Source organism: Taudactylus pleione, unplaced genomic scaffold (genome assembly GCF_031769625.1).
Source record: "Taudactylus pleione unplaced genomic scaffold, aTauple2 ptg001408l, whole genome shotgun sequence".
NCBI lineage: Eukaryota > Metazoa > Chordata > Amphibia > Anura > Myobatrachidae > Taudactylus > Taudactylus pleione.
Window position 1 is genome coordinate 1892336 of NW_028285808.1, and position 23857 is coordinate 1916192.

At 44.1% G+C, this 23857-nt stretch overlaps 1 protein-coding gene across 1 annotated transcript in view; it reads right to left on the minus strand.

Annotated features, from left to right (window-relative positions):
* Positions 1 to 23857, minus strand: part of STK32B (serine/threonine kinase 32B) — a 281505-nt gene that overhangs the window by 18913 nt on the left and 238735 nt on the right. The window contains exons 10-11 of the mRNA XM_088463551.1: positions 5941 to 6072; positions 596 to 660 (exon numbers count right to left, since the gene is read on the minus strand). Of these exons, the coding sequence (XP_088319677.1) occupies positions 596 to 660; positions 5941 to 6072 (197 nt within the window). The remainder of the gene's footprint in view (positions 1 to 595; positions 661 to 5940; positions 6073 to 23857) is intronic.

A 23857-nucleotide genomic window follows, 5' to 3' on the forward strand; every position in this document is an offset into this window, starting at 1 on the left:
TTGGCTGCATAAGACCAGCTAAACTTAAAGGGGCAATATCCAACACGTTATTAAACTGGCAACACTCAAAACACTTGTGGTTTAATGTCCCTCATGCTTGAATGTCAATCTTCGGGCTTACTTCTAACCCTCCCCCTCTCCCTACCCCTAACCATCCCCCTAGTGCCTAAACCTAACCTACACCTCCCCACACCCTAAACCTAACCCTTTCCCCTTAGTCCCTAACCCTAGCCCTCCCCTTAGTGCCTCTCCCCAACCCCGCTGTCACATTAGAGGAAGTTCTCTATAAGTCCTGTTCAGTGTGAGGGTTATTCTGAGCACACCCATTTGTGAACATTTGAATCACAACTTCCCTGTAATTGGGATTTCAAGAGCAAGGGAATGGAATATTACAGCATTTCAGACAAGAAGCCAAGTAATGAAAAGGCAGACTCACGTCAGGTAGCCGCACAGGGGCTGCCAGCAAAGACCTTGTGCACTTTTTTTTTTTGTCACAATCATTAATTTCCAGTAACAGCTATAAGAAATAACCTCCAATGCTTCAAAGCAATTTTCCTTGTACAACATGTTATGTGCATTTGATTAATGTACTCACTTCTCCCTGTTGTATATGATAAATTCTTTCCTCACGGTGTCTAAGCACTGCTGCAGGTGTCCATTCTGGAAGAGAGAGCGCGGGCATTATACCACCTCACCAACATGCAGCCGGCTATTGTGCAATAATGATGGGCATTACGCCACCTCACCAACATGCAGCCGGCTATTGCGCAATAACGATCGGCATTACGAAGATGCAACTGCACAGAGCATACAAAACTTTTATGCTTCAGAAATAAGTCAATAAATATAAAACAAGAAAGAAAAATATATTTCTTATATAATTAAACAATCTGGCATAACAAACTTTATATAAATGATATTTGACATTTTCCACAATTGCATAAAAAATTTTTATATTTTAAGTGAAGAAAGGGCCTGATTCCGAAATTTACATAGAAGAAATTTACCACGTCTTTTATTTATTTATCACCAGTTATTTATATAGCACACACATATTCTACAGCTCTTTACAGAGGATATTTGGCCATTCACATCAGTCCCTGCCCCAGTGGAGCTTACAATCTATATTCCCTATCATATGTACACACACACATACACACTAGGGTTAATTTTTATTGGGAGCCAATTGACCTACCAGTATATTTTTCTTTGAGTGTGGGAGGAAACCGGAGCACCTGGAGGAAACCCACGCAAGCGCAGTTATGGCCATAGAGGGAATCGAACCCACAATCTCAGTGCTGTGAGGCAGTCATGCTAACCCTTACACCGTACACAGCTGAGGTGCTAAATGACCTCTTAAGTAAACTGACACCCACTTCCGGCTTCTCCGATTCGCTACTGTGTCCGAAGACGTAGCATCAGATCAACTGCCTGAACATCAGACATCTGATACCCCATTTATACCAAAATCCTGGGTCCGATCCGGGATTTGAAACACGCTTCCAAACCAGTCAGACCTGGGACAGACCCCTATCACACTGCGTCGCCGTCCCAGGTAATTACAGGTTCGGCGCCATTCAATTAGCTTTTGCATGAAACGCTGCACAAAGAGTTCTGTGCACTTTAAAATGAATTTGTCTCTTGTCTTAGGCCCTCATTCAGAGCCGTACGCTCTGAGCAGAGCGCACGCTCTGAATTAGGGCCGCCCTCCATAAAAATGGAGCGTCCTCCTGGATGCTCGTATAGCTGTGGGTCACCACCCACAGCCTATACGAGCGTGCAGTTTGATGGCCGCGATGGTCGTGACCATCGCGACCATCGAAACTGCGAGCCGGAGCCTGCGGTTGAGGTTTTCAACCGCAAGCCCCGGAGTGATTTTGGCTCTATCAGAGCCAAAATCACTCCCACTGACATCACTAGTGATGTCAGTGGGCCGGCTTCTGACGGGAGGCGTTCCCGTGGGAACGCCCCCGTCAGGGAGGCACGCCCCCGGCACGCCCACCAAAGGGGGCGTGCTGTCAATCAACATCGACAGCACGCCCCCTTTGATCAGACACAACGAGCGAAGGACTTTCCTTCGCTCGTCGCGTCTGGCGCATGCGCACGACGGAGCTCCCTCCGTCGTGCGCATGCTCAGTGCAGACCATCGACCCACTTGCGAGCGGACAGCCGCTCGCGAGTGGGTCTGAATCAGGGCCCTAGTGTCTAAAATTGAAAGTAAAGTCAAACTTGTGTTAATCACAATATGTGTGAATAAAATAAAGTAAAATAAAATCCACTTGCTTTGAATGTGCAGTGACTCCTCTTAAATTAAAATAAAAAATATACACTACCGTTCAAAAGTTTGGAGTCACTTAGAAATGTACTTATTTTTAACATTTTAACATTAAATGACTATACTAGCTGCAAACGTCTGGTTTTTAAAGGAATATCTACATAGGTGTATAGAGGCCCATTTCCAGCAACCATATCTCCAGTGTTCTAATGGTACATTGTGTTTGCTAAGCGCGTTAGAAGACTAATGGATGGTTACAAAACACTTGAAAATCCTTGTGCAATTATGTTAGCACAGCTGAAAATGGGTTTGCTTGCTAGAGAAGCTATAAAACTGTCCTTCCTTTGAGCTAGTTGAGTATCTGGAGCACCACATTTGTGGGTTCGATTATACTCTCCAAATGGCCAGAAAAAGAGAACTTTCATGTGAAACTCGACAGTCTATTCTTGTTCTTAGAAATGAAAGCAATTCCATGCGACAAATTGCCAAGAAACTGAACATTTCCTATAACGGTGTGTACTACTCCTTTCAGAGAACAGCACAAACAGGCTCTAACCAGAGTAGAAAGAGAAGTGGGAGGCCCTGGTGTACAACTGTGCAAGAAGACAAGTACATTAGAGTCTTTAGTTTGAGAAATAGACGCCTTACAAATCCTCAACTGGCAGCTTCATTAAATGGTACCCGCAAAACGCCAGTGTCAATGTCTACAGTGAAGAGGCAACTCCGGGATGCTGGCCGTCTAGGTATAGTGGCAAAGAAAAAAGTCATATCTGAGTCTGGCCAATAAAAGGAAAAGATTAATATGGGCAAAAGAACACAGACATTGGACAGAGGAAGATTGGAAAAAAGTGTTATGGACAGACGAATCAAAGTTTGAGGTGTTTGGATCACACAGAAGAACATTTGTGAGACGCAGAACAAGTGCAAAGATGCTGGAAGAGTGCCTGACACCATCTGTCAAGCATGGTGGAGGTAATGTGATGCTCTGGGGCTGCTTTGGTGCTGGTAAAGTGGGAGATTTGTACAAGGTAAAAGGGATTTTGAATAAGGAAGGCTATCACTCCATTTTGCAACGCCATGCCATACCCTGTGAACAGCACTTGATTGGAGCCAATTTCCTCCTCCAACAGGACAATGATACAAAGCCCACCTCCAAATTATGAATGAACTATTTAGGGAAGAAGCAGGCAGCTGGTTTTCCGTCTGTAAAATGGAGTGGCCAGTGCAGTCACCAGATCTCAACCCTATTGAGCTGTTGTGGGAGCAGCTTGACTGTATGGTACGCAAGAAGTGCCCATCAAGCCAATACAACGTGTGGGAGGTGCTTCAGGAAGCTTGGGGTGAAATTTCTTCAGATTACCTCAACAAATTAACAGCTAGAATGCCAAAGGTCTGCAATGCTGTAATTACTGCAAAAAGAGCATTCTTTGACGAAAGCAAAGTTTGAAGGACAAAATTATTATTTCAAATAAAAATCATTATTTCTAACCTTGCCAATGTCTTGACTATATGTTCTATTCATTTTGCAACTCATTTGATAAATAAAAGTCAGTTTTCATGTAAAACACGAAATTGTCTGGGTGACTCCAAAATGTTGAACGGTAGTGTATAAATATGGGAACAGCCCAAGGTTTAGATACTATTCATTTGTATAGACAGATTGTATACAGCCCCTGGTGCTCTGTTGATTAGTGAATACACCAGTGACCTGAGAATAAAATACATTTTACATTACTTCCATTTCTTGCACATTCATCTTATATAACTTTAAAAAAATTACTATTCTGTCCAAGCAGTATTTAAACAAATTACAGTATCATTTAACAGCCACTTTATAATACGCAATCCACCTGCAGCTCTGTTTCAATGTCAGAAATTTTACAAATAAAGTCGCTATTTTGGGGCCTGTTTTTTTTCTAGACAACCGGAACATATTCGTGTAGGGCACTTGAAAAGTGTCATTTGCATTACTTATTTGGTCATAGATTTAACAATAAAATTTTGCTCACTGTCACCTTTCTGCAGACGTAACAGTAACTGCTATGACATTTATTTAGAGCGGTCTTCGGCCTACCTTTAGATCTATTTATTCAGTTAGTAATTACATTTGTCAGTGTTTCAATAGAAAATTAATACATACTCTGGCACAGTAAGGTACTTACCATATGTATTTGGAGATCAAACATAACCTGGGATAGTCTGCTTTATACAGAAAAGATGGGAGCTGTGGGACTCAAGGGAGTATATTTAATAAAGGTCGATTTTAATAGATTTTAATTAATTTAAAATCGATTTAAATAGATCAACATTGATAGTATGTTTCTGGGGCTAAATCACATATTTACTGACACAATTTATTTTTTTATTTTTTTATTAAGTGTTATCTAATGTGTGATTTAGCTCCAGAAACAAATCGTTGTTGATTGATTTAGAATCGTCCTTTAGAAAATATGCCCCAAGGACAGGAAGACATGGGTTTAACACCAGCAAATTAAGATAGAGCTGGATGGAGCAAAGGGTTTATAAAGGTGATGTTTCATGTGGGTAACACGATCGATGCCAGACAAACTAGCCTATCAAATTTTTTGCGCTAGACTAGGGAATTGGATGGCGTGTTTAAATGATTGATATCCTGACAATAAATTACAAGAAGGTTTCACCAGTGATACTTTGTGATCATCAACTTGTAGCCGTTAGTGTCACAATAAATACAATGGGGCAGATGTGTGAAGCTCTGGGAAGTGATAAAGTGGAGAGTGATAAATGACCAACCACTCAGCTCCCAACTGTCATTTTTCAAACGCAGCCTGTAACATGACAGTTGGGAGCTGAGTGGTTGGTCAGTTATCACTCTCCACTTTATCACTTTCCAGAGCTTCACACATCTGCCCCAGTGTATAATATGTAAGTGACATTATATATAAACTTCTGTAAATAATATCTGTTCTGGTATTGCTTAATTGCTGGGTTCATTAGAAAATGTGTGTATTATAGGAATAGAGCACATCTTATTGCCATTTATTACATATAGAAGAACTTTGTTTTTTTTTGTGTAGTGGATTAAAACACAGCTCATGTGCCCCACAGAGTTATAAGCTGGTTGAGGAGAGAACAGCCAGTGGTCAGAAGCCGACACCTTGCGGTACGTGATGAACGCAGGTCCTGCATGAGTCAGTCCCCTCTTCATGTGCAGTCAGGATGGGAGATAAATTCCCTGACCACTTATTGTGTCTGAATAAGAACCAATTAAAAAATATGATATGTCGACATGATAAACTGTCAACAAACCGTCCCCTTGCGTTTTACATGTTTTACTGATTGTACTACATTAAGTAGCATTAACTTGTGGAACAGATCTGGGGTAGCAGAATGATTTTGGTGCCAGGCTGCCACTCAATTCTATGGGGCGATATTTATTTTACTCTTGTTTATTCGTCTGTACTTCTACTAGCACAGATCCCTGCCCGCCTATACATCCATCAGTTACCATCCGAAAATATTTATTTATATCATAATGGAGGTGGTGTATGGGACTTTGCAGCAAGTGTCCTTATGCCTATTTACTAAACAGACCTACTGTAAATGTATCCTGAAAGTGTCATACATACTGACGGCCTCATTGTAGCCAAATAAAATAATAATAACTATAATGAAATAGGACTTACCAGTGGACAACTGTCTTTGGCTGCCTCCCTTGATTTGTATTTGGCCAGTCTCTTTTTCTTCTTATGAAGAGGTTTAGACTCTAAGATCATCTCTTCTAACTCAAATGTTGGGTCACAATTCAATCTTCCTTTCTGCCATCAATCATAAAAAGAAGATGATGAACGCTACTTTCGCTACGTCATACGTTTGTGTGGGTAATGACACTCAAAAATATGCTGCTGAATGTAAATATACCCTCTAATTTCTTCACAGAAATCCCTAGATGGAGGATACAGGTTAAAAAGCATATAAAAAATCCTCAAAAATATCTGTTGGCTTTGCCGGATGTATTAAACGCTGAGGTGGGATAAGCCAATATGGTGCATGAGGGGCAAGTGTCAAACCTTCTAAATAGGACAAGTGGAGAACCAATCAGCTTCTAGCTTTAGTATTTAGAAAATGCACTAGATTAATGATAGCTAGCAGCAGTGGCGTCACTAGGAGGGGTGCGGACAGCACCAAGTGTCACTTTCCGAGGGGGTGAGACCAAAATGCCAGCTCCTCCACAGTGACCTGGAGCCGGGAACTGCACGGTGATGTTATTGTGCAGTGCTCGGCTCCCAGTCACTGAGGAGGAGGTGGCAGTGCGGGGAGAGTCTCTCGGGGCAGCCCGTCATCTCCAGGAGTGCTGGGATTGTCCCTAGAATTATGAAACAGGTGGTGTGTCATGAAGCCACGCCCACTTTTCAGTGTTTGGCACACTGGGTGTCTCCCTACCCAGAGACACCACTGGCTAAAAGCTGATTGGTTCTCCACTCAACCTCTTTAGAACGCTTGATACATCTCCCTTTTGGTCTGTTTCTAACATTAATTTTAATTTATGCACATTTTAATAAATGTAAATGTAAACCAAGTATAATACATTTAAAATATAGTATATGGTGCAGTATTGTTATTTTGTGGCAATATCAATATAGTGTAGACCATTGGAAAGGTAAAGAGGTACTTTGTGTGGCTGGCATCACACACATTATACCTACTTGCACTCGCTCATACAGTTGGTGTAATATTTTCCAGGCCTGTGGCTTAGTCTGTGACAAAACTGCATGTAGGCTAACGTAAACACACCACTTCAAAGTGCTGAGCATACATATGTATCCCAGCCTAATGTTCATTTTATATATTTGTTACATGGAATACTACTCGTTGAACTCCCTTTCCCTTGTTGGATATTTTATTTCAGATGTCACAACTTTGCAATTTTTAAAAAAAGTACATTCATTTAAATATATATTGATAAATGGCGCAAGAAGTGGTTGAGTTCCGAGGCAGCATACACATCTGTCCATTTGACTAAAAAAGCTCCTCACAAATGGGAACTCCTCTGAAAATATACAAGTGGGATGTATCAAACCTTCTAATAAGGACAAATGGAGCAACTAATTAGCTTCTAGCTATCATTTATCAAGTACATTCTATAAAATGATAGCTAGAGCCCGATTGGTTACTAAACACGTTTTCTCCACCCGACCCCATTAGAAGATTTGATACAGGTTTGTAGGGATGGTGAGATAACTGTTATTAAAAATTATAGTGTGTAAATACTCCCAGCAGCACAAATGTGTAAAACAAGCTGTAGTGCCTTCAGTGCCCATTATGCCATATAGAGACCCCAGCTTACATATATCATAAGTGTGGGGCACACTGTGGCATAACTATGTGTGGGGACCCCTGGGCAATTGCCCCAGCTGCCCTATTGTTAGTCTGGATCTGACGTCTTTGTAGTAATAGAATAAAAAAAGTAAAAAACACAACTTAATTTACCTTTGTGTGTACAGGAGCAGTCACATTCCTATACTGTGTACCACACTGATCTGCCCATGTCCAGTAAAGGTCTCTCATTAATAGGCACAAAACATTGCTTTACCCCTGAACAGAAATCATTCAGGCCTAACCTGTGTATAATAAAGCCATTAACACTGCCCCAAAACAGACCTCAGAGTGTAGGGGGGGAGATGAGTAGAACAATGTTGCCATTTTTATATGTCTGATTTTAGTTTTTTTTATTTCGCTCAATATGAACATGATTAAAATGAGACTCGGATTGTTATTCTTCCAACCATATATTACCAATGACAGTCCCCCCTTTTCTCTAGATTCCCCAATGTTCATTCTCAATACAATTCAATGAATACGCAAAAGTTACTTTATCACTACTCTGTGCTTCGAGGGTTTTACAAATGCTTCCTTTAAATTAGATTTTTGATTAGATATTAGAAATCCGCCTCCCACAGGTATCACAGGGAACATTTTATATTTCTTTTGAAGTGGCTGAATTTTGCTATAATAACAAAAATAACAAATCCCTCTCCTTTACGCGAGCGTTCTCGGATTATATCATATTTGAAGACACCATTGAAACATTTCCAGCTGCTTCTTAAATATGAATTGACATATAATGCAGTTACTAAATAATTCTTTAGTCTAATCCATGTAGTAACCACATGGGGCGTGACTCAGAGGGTGGGCGCACTGCCGATGTCGGACGTAGTGGAGCGTTTTTTTGCTATGGCACATGCATCTAAGTGGCACCACGCATCCGTCCCAATTGTGCCCATGCAGAGTCGCAGTTGTAATTTCAGGCGCACGCAGAAGTGTATTGAACATGTGTTGGGGGTTCCTAAACGGCGACAGGGAGGCATCTTAGCGCACGCACGGAGATGGTCATGGGAGTAATGGGGGCGCGTTTGTAAAAGTGGCGGCGTACACGGACACTCGACTGCTCACGTAGGAGGCCATATACGGATGGATAAACTGCACCTGCCATAGGCCTGCTGCAAGTTTCGAGTCTGTGACCGATGGTGGTGTCTAAGGGCGTGCCAACCGATATTACTGCCTATACGGATGCTGATGTGGGCCGTGCACATTTGGACGCATGGATGTACACCAGGGACAGACTTTGTATCGACACTTGCATAAGGTCGCAGGTGGGCAACCGCCAGTAGCCGCAGATGTGGGCGCTTCTCAGTCCGCCGCTGAATCAGGACCATTATCTCAGGTAACAAATTAAATAAAATCATGACATAATAATCAAGAAAAATAAGAATGGAAAAACCTGTGTAAATGGACATTATTGGTGGTTTGTGTCCCCTGCGTTGGATAATACTGGAAATGACAGGTGCAGTATGTGTGTATATATATATATATAGAGAGAGAGAGAGAGAGAGAGAGAGAGAGAGAGTATGTCTTCATCTAAAGATTTATTCCTTTCTTCCTATCTCCCTCTGCAATTGATTTCTCAGTTTCCAAGGGAATTTGTACCCTACTGAGCAAAGACATCACCAGCCTTACACTATGGATTGCAGTTCTGACACTCCAGAAAACAAGCTGTCAGTTCATTTAATGGATCACACACTCTTGTTTTTTTGTCCTCACAATGTCCATTGTGCTGTATTCAGCCTAATGAGTGATCACATGTACAGTATGTCCTGTCCATATTATCTGACTTCCCATCACATGTAGCCTTATCAATGTTTTCTGTTTGATTCATATGTAGATAAAACGGTATGAGTTAGGCATTTGTATGGCATCCTTACGTTACACAGTATAACATGTGATGATACTATATAAATAATGTGTGGTGGTAAAGGCAGGCAATTATTAAACTCATTTCAGTTTATAGAAAACCGATATACGAAGAAGAATGCAATGAAACGATCCATCATTAATGCAAATACACATTAAATCATGTTTAGAGACTGAAATAAAGTCTCTGACATACCTAATGATATCGGGTATAAAGCAATCAAACACTTTGTCAGCTAATTAAATGAAACAATCATTTTAAAATATGTATTTGCTTTAAATAGTGATTAATGAAATTGTTTTACTTTTGTTGATATTGTATGTATACTGTATGTAAGCGTCAACTCTGATATGATCTAGAATAAATTAAGATTAAAATTAATTTACATGATTTTGGTTTAAGAAAAACTTTAAGTGGCAGAAGTTAACAATGAAACAATACGGGGCTTATGTAGAGTTAAGCCCAATTTTACAGCTTGAACAAGGGCTGTAAACTAGGGGTGTGCAACCAATGTTGGCAGAGGGGGTGGCACAATCGCTGTCCAAGCGGCACCTGTATTTGGCTTGCAGGGTGCCTAAAATGGCCCCTGGTGTTCAGCTTTGTGGTCCTGGCTCCTCTCTCCCATGATGACAAAGAAAGGACATGTGCGGTAAATGGGGGAAGCAGCCCAGGTGACACTAGTGCCTTGCTATGGCACTGTCCTGGACATACATGTAAAATTACACTCTTGGTTATGTTAGTTTATGCCAGGTACACACGTGGCAGACAGACCTATATAATGTGTGTAAACACTACCTGACCGATAAGCCTGGCCACAAGAACCGCTAGTGACGTCATTGTCGGCGGATCCTGCGGCCAATATATGGGTCGGTCACCAGGGCACACATGTGCACGATATATCTGAAAGATATATTGCATCTGCCATGAGCACGACCAACACAATATATCTGTGAAAGATGTTATTCACAGGTATATCGGGTGTGCACACTGGTCGATGATGATATATAGTTTGTCGGCTGTACGAATTATATATTGGCCAGTGTGTGCCGAGCATTACTCATACTTAAAACACAGGCAACTCTGCACAGTGTATAATAAAAGCATAAGATGTGTAATACCCAATGGCACTGAATAAGGAATAAACACAAATGACTTCTCTCTTGATATTCACTTCACAGTGTGTTAGAAGGCAGCTCCATCAATATAGGTTTAAAAGACTTCAAAAGCAGCACAAGGCTTTACCAGGCTGGCTGGTAAACACTAATTCTTCTTATAAGGAAACCCTAAAAATGTAACTCTTCGATTGAGATTCAGTTCTAAGCAATGGCTGTGAAGTGCCTGCTAGAATGGTCAGTCAAAGACACTTTGTGCCTTGTAACATCGATAATTTTCACTCGCACAGCAAAGAGATGAGCCCGGAAATTAGCGCTATTGGGCTACCATATTTTACCATCATGGTGCAGCTGAACATTGCGAGCAGTGTGCACAGTGTAGTGCGCACTGGTAAATCTGACAGAGAGTACAAGGTACTGTAGCTGGTAAGGGTGGTCATTGGTGGGTTCACCATAATTGGTTACAATTGTCACCACTGATGATGCCATCGGTGGTTAACATTGATGGTATGAAATTATCGACAGGGAACCATTGATAGTTTCCATCCATTGACAGCCCTGTTGTGTGGGATCTTGGGCAGTGGGTCAATCAGGGAAGGGGGCGTGGCTTTGCTGCCTGTTAAGGATATGGCTAAGCCATGTGCTCCCGGTGCCAAGAAAATAAAAACATGGCCGTCTAACACATCAAAAGCTGCTCCATTTTCCCAGTGACCTGCACATGCACAGTAGACTCTGGGCACAGGCTAGTGCCCAGAGTTTACTGATGCAGTCAGTCCACTGCCTGCCGCTGGGGATAGAGGAGGGGGCCCCAGATGGGGAATGCACATGGGCCTTCTCCTCTCTTAACACGCACCTGATGCTATTGTCCAAATTTCACAAAACTAAGAGCCCTTGAGACAGTGCATTTCTTCCTCTGTACTGCAGTTTCTGTGTCTGAATATGGCATCCTGTGCGAGCGGCTGTGCGTCTTTAGACGCAGCTGATTTTAGTGACTTTGCCACCCCTGTTACCTCCCAGCCAGTCACCCACTAAAATGCACAATTCTGTACTACATCCCTGAGCGCTGACAATCAAGACACATGAGTTGGGCGACTCGGACGCATGCTCAGACTTAAAACATTGACCAGCTGCATGTGGAAGAGACACTGTGGCCCTGATTCAGAGCCGGACGCTGAAAGAGCGCTCGCTCTGAATCAGGGCATTTATTTTTTTTTTTGGTGCGGCCTCCTGGCCGCTCACATAGCTCTGGGTGACCACACACAGCTTTAGTGAGCGGCCATGATGATGGTCGCTATGGTCAAGACCATCATGACCATCAGGGCTTGCTACGAGACCCTCACTTGTGATGTCAGTGGGGCCACCCCCAAACGGCAAGCGTTCCCTCGGGAACGCCTCCGTTTGGGCAGCCACCCCCCCGGCACGCCCACCAAAAGGGGTGAGCTGTCACTCAACATCGACAGCTCGCCCCCTTTGGTGCGAGACCTGGAGCGACGGATTGCCTGTCGCTAGCCGGGTCTCGCGCATGCACACGACGGAGCCGGCTCCGTCGGGCGCATGCGCTGTGGGCCACCATCGACCCGGTTGCGAACGCTTGCGACCAGGTCTGAATCAGGCCCTGTGTCCAACTCAGGCCCTAAATCCTACAATTGGTAATTACACCCAATTTCTCCTGATAGTAGTCTATGTGGGTACTGGATCCTGAATCACGCTTCACTTGTGATATAAAAGAAAAAAGAAGAATACCGCGTTGGCAGATAATGTAATGGAGTCAAAATATATATTTAATGACCAATTATCATAATGTAAAAATATACACATGGATACCAAAAATAGGTATATAAATAAATATAAATACAGTAATCTAGATCAATAAGTATGCATAAACATTGAAAAAAAATAAAAAATAAAAACAACAGTAATACTGGAACATGAAAATGATAAATGGATATATAAATATAAATGTTATTAAGAATCCGAAATGTGCTGTAATCCGGAGAGTAAAATAGTAATACAAGACTAGCGTAATCAGTTGCAACAAATATGAACAGTTTCCCACAACTTGTAGATGATATTTATAAAATGGCAACAGTGAGTTCACCGTACTAAAATGTGGTATCCATTAAATGTCCTAATTTGCTGGGTAACGTACGTGGAGCATTTAGAAAAATAGGCATGTGCGTTGTACCTCAATGTGGTTATGTAATTTCCGATCGGGCGCCACAGAAGTGGGTCAGCAGAATAGGCAGAAGTAGTGCTGACCAGCATGTAGATCTCAGGCCACTGGTTTTAATCCGGCAACAATGGCTCTCTGCCTGGCTCATACGTGCAGGAAGCCACCCAGGTAGGAAGGTGCTGGGGAGGTTTTTCTGAGCTAGTGTGTGTACAACAAGCACGGCCACGTCTTAAGAAGACTTCCTCATGCCATCAGTCGGGGTGGCAAGCACTGGATACAAACGTGTTGCAGGGTATCCGGTAACAGCACAAAACAATGGGCAGCAACGCGTTTCGTCCTGGGACTTGTGATATAAAACTATATAAAAAACAGTTGTCTATGTCCGACTAGACAGTGATGCGCAAACTTAAACTGTGATAATCAACAGACAACAAGGTGGCGATAAATTTGGTCAATTTTTTTTGCTAATAACTATGGGGTCTATTTACTAAGCCTTGGATGGAGATAAAGTGAATGGAAATAAAGTACCAGCCAATCAGCTCCTTACTGTAATTTTTCAAACACAGTCTGTCACAGGACAGTTAGGAGCTCATTGGCTGGTACTCTATCTCTGTTCACTTTATCTCCATCCAAGGCTTAGTAAATAGACCCCAATTTTGGTATGGTGGCAAGGAGAAAGACTCCCACAGTGAGGCCCTACAATCCAGCAATGGCCACGCATTTCACCAAGGTGCCAACAAGTGATTTCTGACTACTTCCTCTTATCATGCCCTATGGATGACCCAACCAGCATAATGGTGTTGCTGACTTCAGAATCTTTGTATGGTTTTTGTCAGCCAATGCCCACCTGAGGAAGAGAGTATACCACTGTTAGCACAGTATCATCTGACGCTCACCATGGCCACCAAGAGATAAAAACAAACCAAAAAAGAGAGGGAGGAGATTTCATGAAGAAGAGACTGCAGTCAGGGGAACAGTCCTCAATAAAGAAATCCTAACTCAAAACCACTCCCCCTCCCTGGCACCCCAGTGCCTACCTAATTCTAGTAACGTGCACTGTTTAACTCGTACACAGCCCTCAAATGCTCCACAGTTTAGCCCCATCTTTCCATTAGAATAAATTGGAGTCCATTACAGAAGCCATCTTATTCAGAAATGCTAACATTATAACTTATAAACATCTTCTTTGTTTATTGTAATAATTTTTATAGTTAACACTCACCAGCTTTGAGCACTGATGGACACATTGGATGTGTAGTGACCGGGAAGTGCACTGCAGTGTTTAGAGATTGGCGCTCAGTCAGCAGCAGCAGCAAGAGAAGACACAGTTATGCAGGTAGGAGAGTGTCATGTGACCAGGAAGTGCACTGCAGTGTTTAGAGATTGGAGATCAGTCGGCAGCAGCAAAAGAAGACACAGTGATGCAGGTAGGAGAATCAAAGGACACTGAAGTTTAGTGTAGTGAGGGGAGAGTTACAGTGAGTAGGGGGTGAGACAGGCTCCGAGCACTCAAGATCCATCTCAACATGTGCCTCCCCAGTCATTGACCTCACCGCACGTCACTGGTTACTAGCGGACAGTCCCATTTTTCGTGAACTGTCCCAATGTCCCATCTGAGGGCCGCAGGAGTGCTCAGTCTCACAGAGCAGCAGGTGAACAGATGGCAAGCACATGCGCACGGCATCTGTTCAGTGTGTGAGGAGAGCCTGGGGCCAGCCCAGCATCTCTGGTAGTGCTAGGCACGCCCCCAGAGTGATGGAAATGGTGCGTACCGTGAGGCTACACCTTTTTCTCATGAGGCCATGCCCCTTTTCAGCAGAGTTACAAATGGTGGGAGGTATGATAAAAGCAATAACTTACCACAACTACACTACTTAAATCACATGACTATTTTCATTTGTTATTTAACTTGATTCTTAGGCCTTTGATTTTGAACTCATGGTGCCACTGTCCACTTATATGAATTGTCCACAGATATGAATGATCAGATGTGCTACAGTACCTGCCTATGTGCATACCCTGCATATTTATCAGTACTTTAATAATCTAGCTTGTTGACCAGGAACATATTTATGACTGCACCTGCTGCTTCTACAAAGTGCTGGAGCTAATATTACACATCACGTGGTAAGCTGGGTACACACTATACAATGTCTGACACAGTGACGGTGCGATGTAACGATACATTGCGTGTGCCGTATACACTGCACGATCTGGTGTATGATGGCGCGATGCATGCTGCATGTAACTGCACCTGGTCGTTCATAACATCGTTCAATCTGGTGTGTAGCACAGCAAATGGGACGCTGCAATGAATGACCGCCATGCATGCGCATTCGGACATACACACTATCTGATTCATTTGATTATTGTTGTGATTCGCGGCCATACTATGGGGTGTATGCAGTCGGGAAGCTGGCGGACCTAATCCTGACAGCCGGCTTCCCGACTGCTTAATCTCGGCGAGGGTTAAATGACAGGCGTCTAAATCTAGATGCCTATCATTTTACCGACGCCGGGAGACCGGCGCCCCGATCGAAGGGACGCCAGGCGCTGAGCGTGGATAGCCGCGCGGAGGGGAGGGTTAGGTTAGGGTTCCCGGGGGGGACTCAGGGTTAGGCACCCCCCCCTGGAGGGATAGGGTTAGGCTAGGGGGATGATGGGCTAGCGTTAGGCACCCCCGGCGGGAGGATAGGGTTAGGCCCCCCCCTGGGGGACTTAGGTTTAGGCAGCAGGGAAGGGGTGTTAGGTTTAGGCACTTAGAGGGGGGATTAGGGTTAGGCACTGGGGGAGGGGAAGGTTAGGGTTAGGCACCCCTAAGGGAGGGTTAGGGGTAGAATTAGGTTAGACAATACTTACCTTGGACGATCGGGAGGAATTTCCTTCTCTAACCACCGGGCATGGGTCCGGCAGTAAATCATACCGATTCCCTATGGGGTAGATAAGCCTTGAAGAGAGATAAAGTACCAACCAATCAGATCCTATCATTTTTCAAACACAGGGCCTGATTCAGACCCGGTCGCAAGCGCTGTGTGCTCGCAACCAGGTCGATGGTAGGCCAGTGCACATGCACATGACGGAGCCGGCTCCGTCGTGCGCATGCGCGAGACCCGGATAGCGACGGGCACTCCGTCGCTCCGGGTCTCATACCAAAGGGGGCGTGCTGTCGATGTTGAGTGACAGCATGCCCCCTTTGGTGGGCGGGCCAAGGGTGTGACTGCCCAGCGGAGGCGTTCCCATGGGGCCGGCAGTGATGTCAGTGGGAGAGCTTTCGGTTCTGTTAGAGCCGAAAGCTCTCTGGGGCTTGCGGCAACGAGACCGATGGTCGCGATGGTCTTGACCATCGTGACCATCATCATGGCCGCTCGCTATAGCTGTGGGTGGTCACCCATAGCTATGCGAGCGGCCAGGAGGCCGTTCTGAAAAAAAAAATGCCCGGCCCTGGCTCTGTCAGAGCGTCCGGCTCTGAATCAGGCCCACAGTCTGTAACTTGACAGCTAAGAGCTGATTGGTTGGTACCTTATCTCTCTCAACTTTATCTCCCTCCAAGGCTTAGTGCATCTCCTCCTATATACTTCATAGTGTGTACCAGGCTTTAGAAGTGTGGCAGAAGGAATGAGGGCTGACCTCATATTTTATGGAGTCTATGTACTAAGCCTTGGAGAGAGATAAAGTGGATGGAGATAAAGACCATGATTCAGAGCCGCTCGCAAAAAGCGAGGCTCGCTCTGAATCAGGGCGGCCGCTTTTTTTAACCCGTTAAGCTGGGGGTGACCACCCACAGCTTTTGCGAGTGGCCAGGTGATGGTCGCGACCATCGCAACCATTGGGCTTGCGACGAGACCCTTGTGGTAGGGTCTCGTCTGCCGCATGCCCCAGTGAGTTTACGGCTCTAATGTCAGTGATGTCAGTAGGGCCGCCCACAAAACGGCAGGTGTTCCTTCAGGAACGCCACTGTTTGTTCAGCCACCCCCCCACACCCCGCCTACAAAACAGGGCAAGCTGTCGATCAACACCCCGTTTGTAGCGAGCCTCGGAGCGTGTAAATTTCTCACTCGCTATGGGGGTTGCGCACACGCATTGCGCACGGTGCATGTGCGCAATGCACAACTATCGAACCGCTTGTGAGTGGGTCTGAATCAGGCCCAAAGTACCAACCAATCAGCACCTGTCTTTTTTTCGAGCACAGCCTGTAAAGTGACAGAAGCTGACTGGTTGGTACCACTTAATGGACGAGATGCAGCACGAGTTTGCCCGCATTTCTCATATGCACCAAGCCTCGGAATGCAATGCACTCCGTGGCTTGGTTGAGATGGGTAACGCCTTCTTCAGCTGGCGTTACCCTATAGAAGCCTACGAGCTTCTATCGGGAGAGATCTGTGAGAGGGATCCAATCAGATCCCTCCCTGCACCCCCCGCGGTGCGTGCGTCCTTCATCGCATGCGCAGAAGGATGCCAGAGGGGCTTGTGGGTCTTAGACCCAGAAGTCCCTCATTCTCAAAAGGCCGCTCTTACAGGGAGAGTGGTCCTTTGCGCATTACTTCATGCATACCGGCTTTAGCAACGTCAGCATGCATGCAGAGAGCGGTGGAGTGCATCACATTCCGAATGCGATGCCCCATGTATCTCGCTCTGTCTCTCTCCAAACCTTAGTACATAGATCCATGTGTCACATGTAACATGAGGGATACCCCAATGTAATAGTTATTATACCTTCAAACTTACTTATTGCACTTGAAGAATGGGATTTTTATTTAGGCCCAAAATGACTGCTTTATCTAAAATGTCACCATCTAAGTCTTTTCTGCTCCATAAAATAGCTGTAATGAGCATGTTCTTACTCAACAATCTATGGACACCTGGGCTGCTTTTCTTTTTTTATGTACAAACTGTTTTTATTGGAGAATACAGATAAGAGAACAAACAATCAACAATCAGCAGAAGCACACATGGGTCTCTTACATGTTGGAGTAACATAATATAGGGTGCCAAATGACAAACGAGATACAGTGTCAGGACATAATATAAAGATTGGGGCCGAGATGTACTAAAGGGGAAAATGCGGTAAAACCCTTGAAAAATGTCGGCAGCTTTGCAATTCCATCCATGCTAATATGCAAATGCAGCTGGAGGTGCATGACACCCCCTGCCACATTTACGATCCCAGCACTGCGACCAAGATCGCAGGCTGGGATCACCATCGCAACCATCAGTGGCGATGGTGGACGGCGGTGGGTCGCTGGCCAGCTGAGTAAACCTCAGCTCATTCAGGCTGTGCCGGCTTGTGGGGCCAGGAAACTGCGTCCATGGACGCAGACCCTGGTCTTGCCACTTCCGGAAAAGAGGGCGGACATGGCCCCGTTTCCAAGGAAAGCCAACCGCCCCCGCACTGCCCTTTAAATGCAACCAGGCAGAGGCATAGAAAGGCTTTGTGCAATCATGGAGGACCTGTTTTGCACAATCATAGAATGGGTCCTGCGCACACGCAGATTCCCGATAATCGGGAATCTGCGCTTAGCGTTGCACATACGTGTAATGCTGAATCAGCCCCTCTTACTGGGAGGTTCCATATCCATAACTTTTGCTCTTTGGATTAGTCTTTGTTATATAACATCTATTTAACCACCTTATTATGGGCGGGATGCATCAAGTGTCGCCTTTTAAATGTGATGCATCCCGCCATTGATCACATGAATTGCTGTGTTTAGTAATACCATATGCATGCACATTTAAGCAAAGGACAGCTCTCCCGATAAGAGCTGTTCTTTGCGATGTGGAGATCTCTGGGTTTATAACATATAATAGAGTTAAGTGTAGATAAACCTTTATGTGTGTTTGTTTAGTCAGATTTTCTGTATCAGCTAACAATGTAGAAGGAATGGGTATGTAATATCGGCAGACGGGATGTCTGCTGTCAATATACTTACAGTGGCATCCTGATGCTCAGGATCCCGACAAGGGTCTGGTAAGTAGTAACCCTCCCCCCTTCTCCCCCTAACCCTCCTTTTCTGCATCCTAACACTAACCCTCCCCACCCTGCACCCTAACCCTCCCCATTAGTGCCTAAACTTAACCTTCCCCCCTTGGTGCTTAACCCTCACCCCCACCCCAGTGGTGCCTAACCCTAACCCCCCCGAGTGATGCCGAAACCTGACCCTCCCCCCCATGGCTAAGACCCCGCTATACATACGATCGGCATCCTGGCTGTCGGGATGTTCACTACTGTCGGTATTCCAGTGCCGGTCTTCTAGCCAGGTAGCGGCATTCCAGCGCTGGGATTTCGTCAGCCAGGATGCCGGCTGTAGGTATGATCGCTACATCCCATGTACAATAGATCAAAGTAACACATAGATAATGCAGTTTGTAAAGGTTGATAAACTTGCCATAACAGAAAGGAAAAAGGGGCAGTGTTGTGGTGTGCAAATCGAGAATTGGTAGTAATGAGGAATAAAATGAGCCTTTATTTGAATATTCATTAAAATATTCCTCCCCCACAAGGAATGAATAAATTGGCGAAGTATTAAAAAATAAAGAAAATTAAACAGGAAATTGAGTGAAGTTTAAAAAGATGTCTCACCCACATTCAAATGGACTCCTATTCATAGACACTAATGAAAAGCTGTCAAAAATATTTTAGAGGAGAATTAGAGATTAAAATGTTGAATAGCTTACATATATGAAATAAGCACAAAGTTATCTCTATTGGTTCTCAATGCTCTTCTTGTCATTCGGTTTCCATATGACATAAAGAAACCATATATTGTCTAATTTCCCACGAGTGTACTGTATGTGGATCACTTGGTTAAATGTACTAAAAAGGCGCGTGTCTCTGTTCAGCACTATTGAAGTAATGTAAGCATCTTCTAATACATAGACGGTCTAATAGTGTACTTCTAGGAGATAAGCATGTTGTACATCCTCCTTACAAATTCTTATGACCAACTAGTTTTCCATGAGTTTGTTACTGGAGAAAGTATTGCGACACTTATTACTTCTTCCTTGTAACAATTATTGAAGCTGTGTATTGCCGCCCACTGAATAATAGTTAGTATCCTAGATATTAATATCACAGACACTCTACCATACTAGACTAACGTATATAATAATACCTTCATTCACTTCTGCCACTCAATTGTGTGGTTATTACTATAGATCAGGGTTAGCGATGGATTTTCTCCTGCTACAGTCTCCCTGCAAAATAATTCAAATAGTGCAGCTTATACCACCTTTTATATGAGTCTCCATGCAGTAGAATAATAGGCTTTATTGTGTAGAGAATTGAACCTAGGATTACTGAGGGAGACCTCCTTTCTTAATAGTAACAATCAGAAATTCTTCTCCCTATAGATCAGCGTTCTCTGGCAAGTGTTGCAATAAATTGTTACATGCTAACAGAATCAGAACTCTGATTATCAGTGACCTGTTCGCACTGATAGAGTCTCCTCATCTGTATTAACAGCTGAGAGTTCACCTTCTATATTATTCACCAAGCTTATAATATACTCAGCTGCATGTTTTCATTATGAAAATGTATTGTACAAACTGTTCAGAGTAATATTCGTTGTTAAATATAATATATATATAATTTATGGAGAGGCAATAGCAGTCAGTTTTACTAAGGATTATTATTGGTTAACTATAAGCAGATGCTCATAATATAATGTAGTACTGTATATTGCTGCTCTAAAAACAAATGAGTCCTATAGTAGATTATCATGAATTTCATATAACCAAGTGTACATCCATTTAATCTCTGAGCTTGATGTAGGTCTCTAAATAATAAGGCTTCTTTAATTCATCATAATAGATACCTTATACATGTCTTTATCTAAATGTAGTATAGTGTTTTAAAGTGACATCAATGCCTATATAATAAGTCTATAGGATCCGTTTAATAAATAACTGTGGCTGTGCTCAGAGTAGCCATGTGGGAAAGGTGAGTATATGTGAACAGCAGCTGTAACAATGCTGAATTTAACGCTGTGCCAGTTCACAGTCACATACATGTGGGCTGGTTCTCCTCTTACTCTCTGATCAATTTACATAGTCCGAGACCAAAGAAAATTTCTAACATACTCTGCCCATTCAAGGCACATTTATTAAACGGTGATCACATGCAGTTCATTCAACCTATTACACAGTTAGGGGTGTGGTTTTTGCAGAGGTTATTTAAATTCTGGATGGCAGGCTTAGTCAAGCTCAATCTCTTTTGGGCATGCTGAACTTCACCTGCCGTGTTATTCCCATGGGTAGGGTTTTCTCCCGTAAACTAGAGAGGGCCACTGCGGGAGTCCATAGAGCACACCATTTTATTTGGCTCAAAAGGAACCTCTCTATTTGGCTCTCTTTTCTGGCTGATTTTAATGGTGTTCTCTTGTGGCTGCCTCCAGCGGTCCCTAGCTCCCAATTTCAGCTGTTCACTGACGTGGCTGGCTCCTCTGGGTTTGGTTGTTACTGGGAAGGAGCCTAGTACGCTGCCCTTTGGCCTGCGGAGAGGTTTCCAGAGGCCTCACCAGAGATCTGTTGCTGCTGGAACTTGCAAGTTGCGCGATAGGAGCATTATCTTTAGATGCAATAATCTGGGAGTCGTGCACGCTATTAAAGGGCAACGTGCCTCCTCGCTGCCGGCATTGCATTTGCTTGCTCAACTGGTGTTGCGCTGCTTGCAATTTAACATTGTTTTCAAAGTGCTCCACGTCCCGGGTTAAGAAAATGACATTTGCTGATGTGCTTTCGTGTGTCCAGTGGGACAGGCTTAGGGTTCTTAAACCTGAGGCTTGTTTGGTAAGGCTGTGCCCTCCTTATGTTTGGCATCATAGAGCCGGCATGGAGGGCCTAGCTGAGCAATCCCTCGCTCCTGCAGCGCTGCGACCCTATCAGAAAGCGTGGACTGAATAGGAAACTTACCTCCAGCACCGCAGACATAGAGGAGAGAGCAAGCAACGCTCAATGCTATCTTTTATTTGGGGTCTCTATGTCTCCGGTCGGTCTTCGGCAGTTGTCTCCTGGATTCTAGCTGGTACTTCTTTCTTTTCGTGTTTAAAAGGGCATCCTGACCTAACTAAGAGCTTTATAATAATTAAATCTCTTAAGGATTGGGCACGCTCCATCCCTTGTCTGGTCGAAAAGAGGCATCCTATCGATATCCCACTCCTGCATAGGTTGCTAGCGGCGGTCCCTGCGGTTGTTGTTTCTAATTTAGAGGTTCACCTTTTCCATATGGTGTTTTCCATGGCTTTTCGAGTATTGGAAGTAGTTGCTCCTGCTAAATTAGCGTTGCCGCCATGCTCTGCTCAGACGAATGTATCGGGGACAGTGCAGTGTTGTGAAAAATTATGTGTTCTAAGACCGACCAAACGGGTCGCGGCCATTGGGTCTCCCTGATGGCTTGCACTGATTGGCGTATTTGTCCAGTCCCTGGACAAATACTTAGATTTGCGACCAACCGTGGGTGGTGCTTGGTTAATTCATGCTGATGGTTCGCCACTTACTAAATATCAGTTTGTTTTCATTTTTAGGCGCTGTTTGCTCCACATCGGCATCTCCCCGAGGGATTTCGGTACTCATTCCTTCAGAATAGGTGCTGCTACGTCAGCTGGTTTGGCGGTACCACAGATCATGGCCCTTGTTCAGTCAAAATCGGCTTGTTATAAATGCTACGTTAGGTCAATTGCCAATGGTTTAAGTTTTGTTTTACTTGTGCTTAATGTCTGCATTGTGGTCCTGTTAGTCTGTCTGTATGTTTGTCTTGTTGTTTGTCTCCCCTGTCCATCATACTCGGGTAATAATTGCCACTTTTCACAGTGGGGGTCTTGAGGGATTTTTATTTTTACCTGACTAGACGGAGTTAGTTCGGCCCAACCATACAGTCCCTCAGCAGGTTTTTGTTTTTACCTCTTGCCAGTTATTGTGTTTTTTTCCTGAACTACCCTCCCCCACTTTTTCTCCCCACCCTGTCCCTCCCCTCCCTCCCCCACTTTTTCTCCCCACCCTGTCCCTCCCCTCCCTCCCTCCCTCCCTCCTTCTTTTATCCCTGGTTTTCCCCTTTTGTTCTCTACTGTTGTCAGGGTCATTAGTAAAATTAAAATGTCTACATTAAAAAAAAATATTTTTCACTGATTAATTTGGAACGCTGCTTTATGCTTGACTAAAATTAAATGGTTTTGTTTTCATATAATTTCAAACTTAATTTAACTTTCCATATTTTTTAATGCAGTATTGATGGTCTTTAGAATTTCTTCCCTCTGTTATAGGTTTGATATGCGATGTTAAGGATGTGTGGATTGTGGGTCATTTCTTTGTATTTTGGGCGGCCCGCTCTACTGAGGCTGATGAGCGGCTGCTATGTCCTTTGCCAGTGAGGACTCGTTGGCTAGGTTTTAGAGGTCTTTGTTGAGAGTTCCTTAAACCCAGGTTTGTTAGCGGATGCACGGCAGTTGGTGTCCCCAAAGTGATGGTAATCCATCTAGGTGGGAATGACCTTGGCTCTAGGATAGCTCCTGACTTACGTCTTAGCATTGCGTCAGACCTCCAACTCATAATGGGTGCTTGGCCGTTCTGCACCATAATGTGGTTTTGCATTACTCCTAGGTAGCAGTGGGGTGGTGCCTGTTGTCCGAGGGCTTTGGAGGAGGCTAGAAAGAAGATTAACGCTGCTGTGGCTAAATTTGTGCTGGCGCATGTTGGTTTAGTGGTGGAGCATCCTTTGATCCGTTTCCGTGAGAAGTATCTCTATAGGCCTGATGGGGTGCATTTGGTGGAGGAGGGTTTGGTCTTGTTTGCGGATAGTTTGTTCGCTAGCATAGGTCAGGTGGTTTAGTTTTGTATGGTGGCGGGCTGCGTTTCTGTTAGGCAGAAACTGGCATTGGCGTGAAAGTACGGGTTATTATCAGCCCAGGTGCAGTTGGTACACTCACCTTATATTAATTGTGGAGAAGTACTGTACCACCTTTACGGGGGCAGTCTGGCCATCTCTGGATGGGATTGGGAGAGTCGGAGGTTTGTGCTTAGTACCCTAGTGTTAGGTTTTTGCATCCACTGGGCGGATACTGCCCGCAATGCAGTGT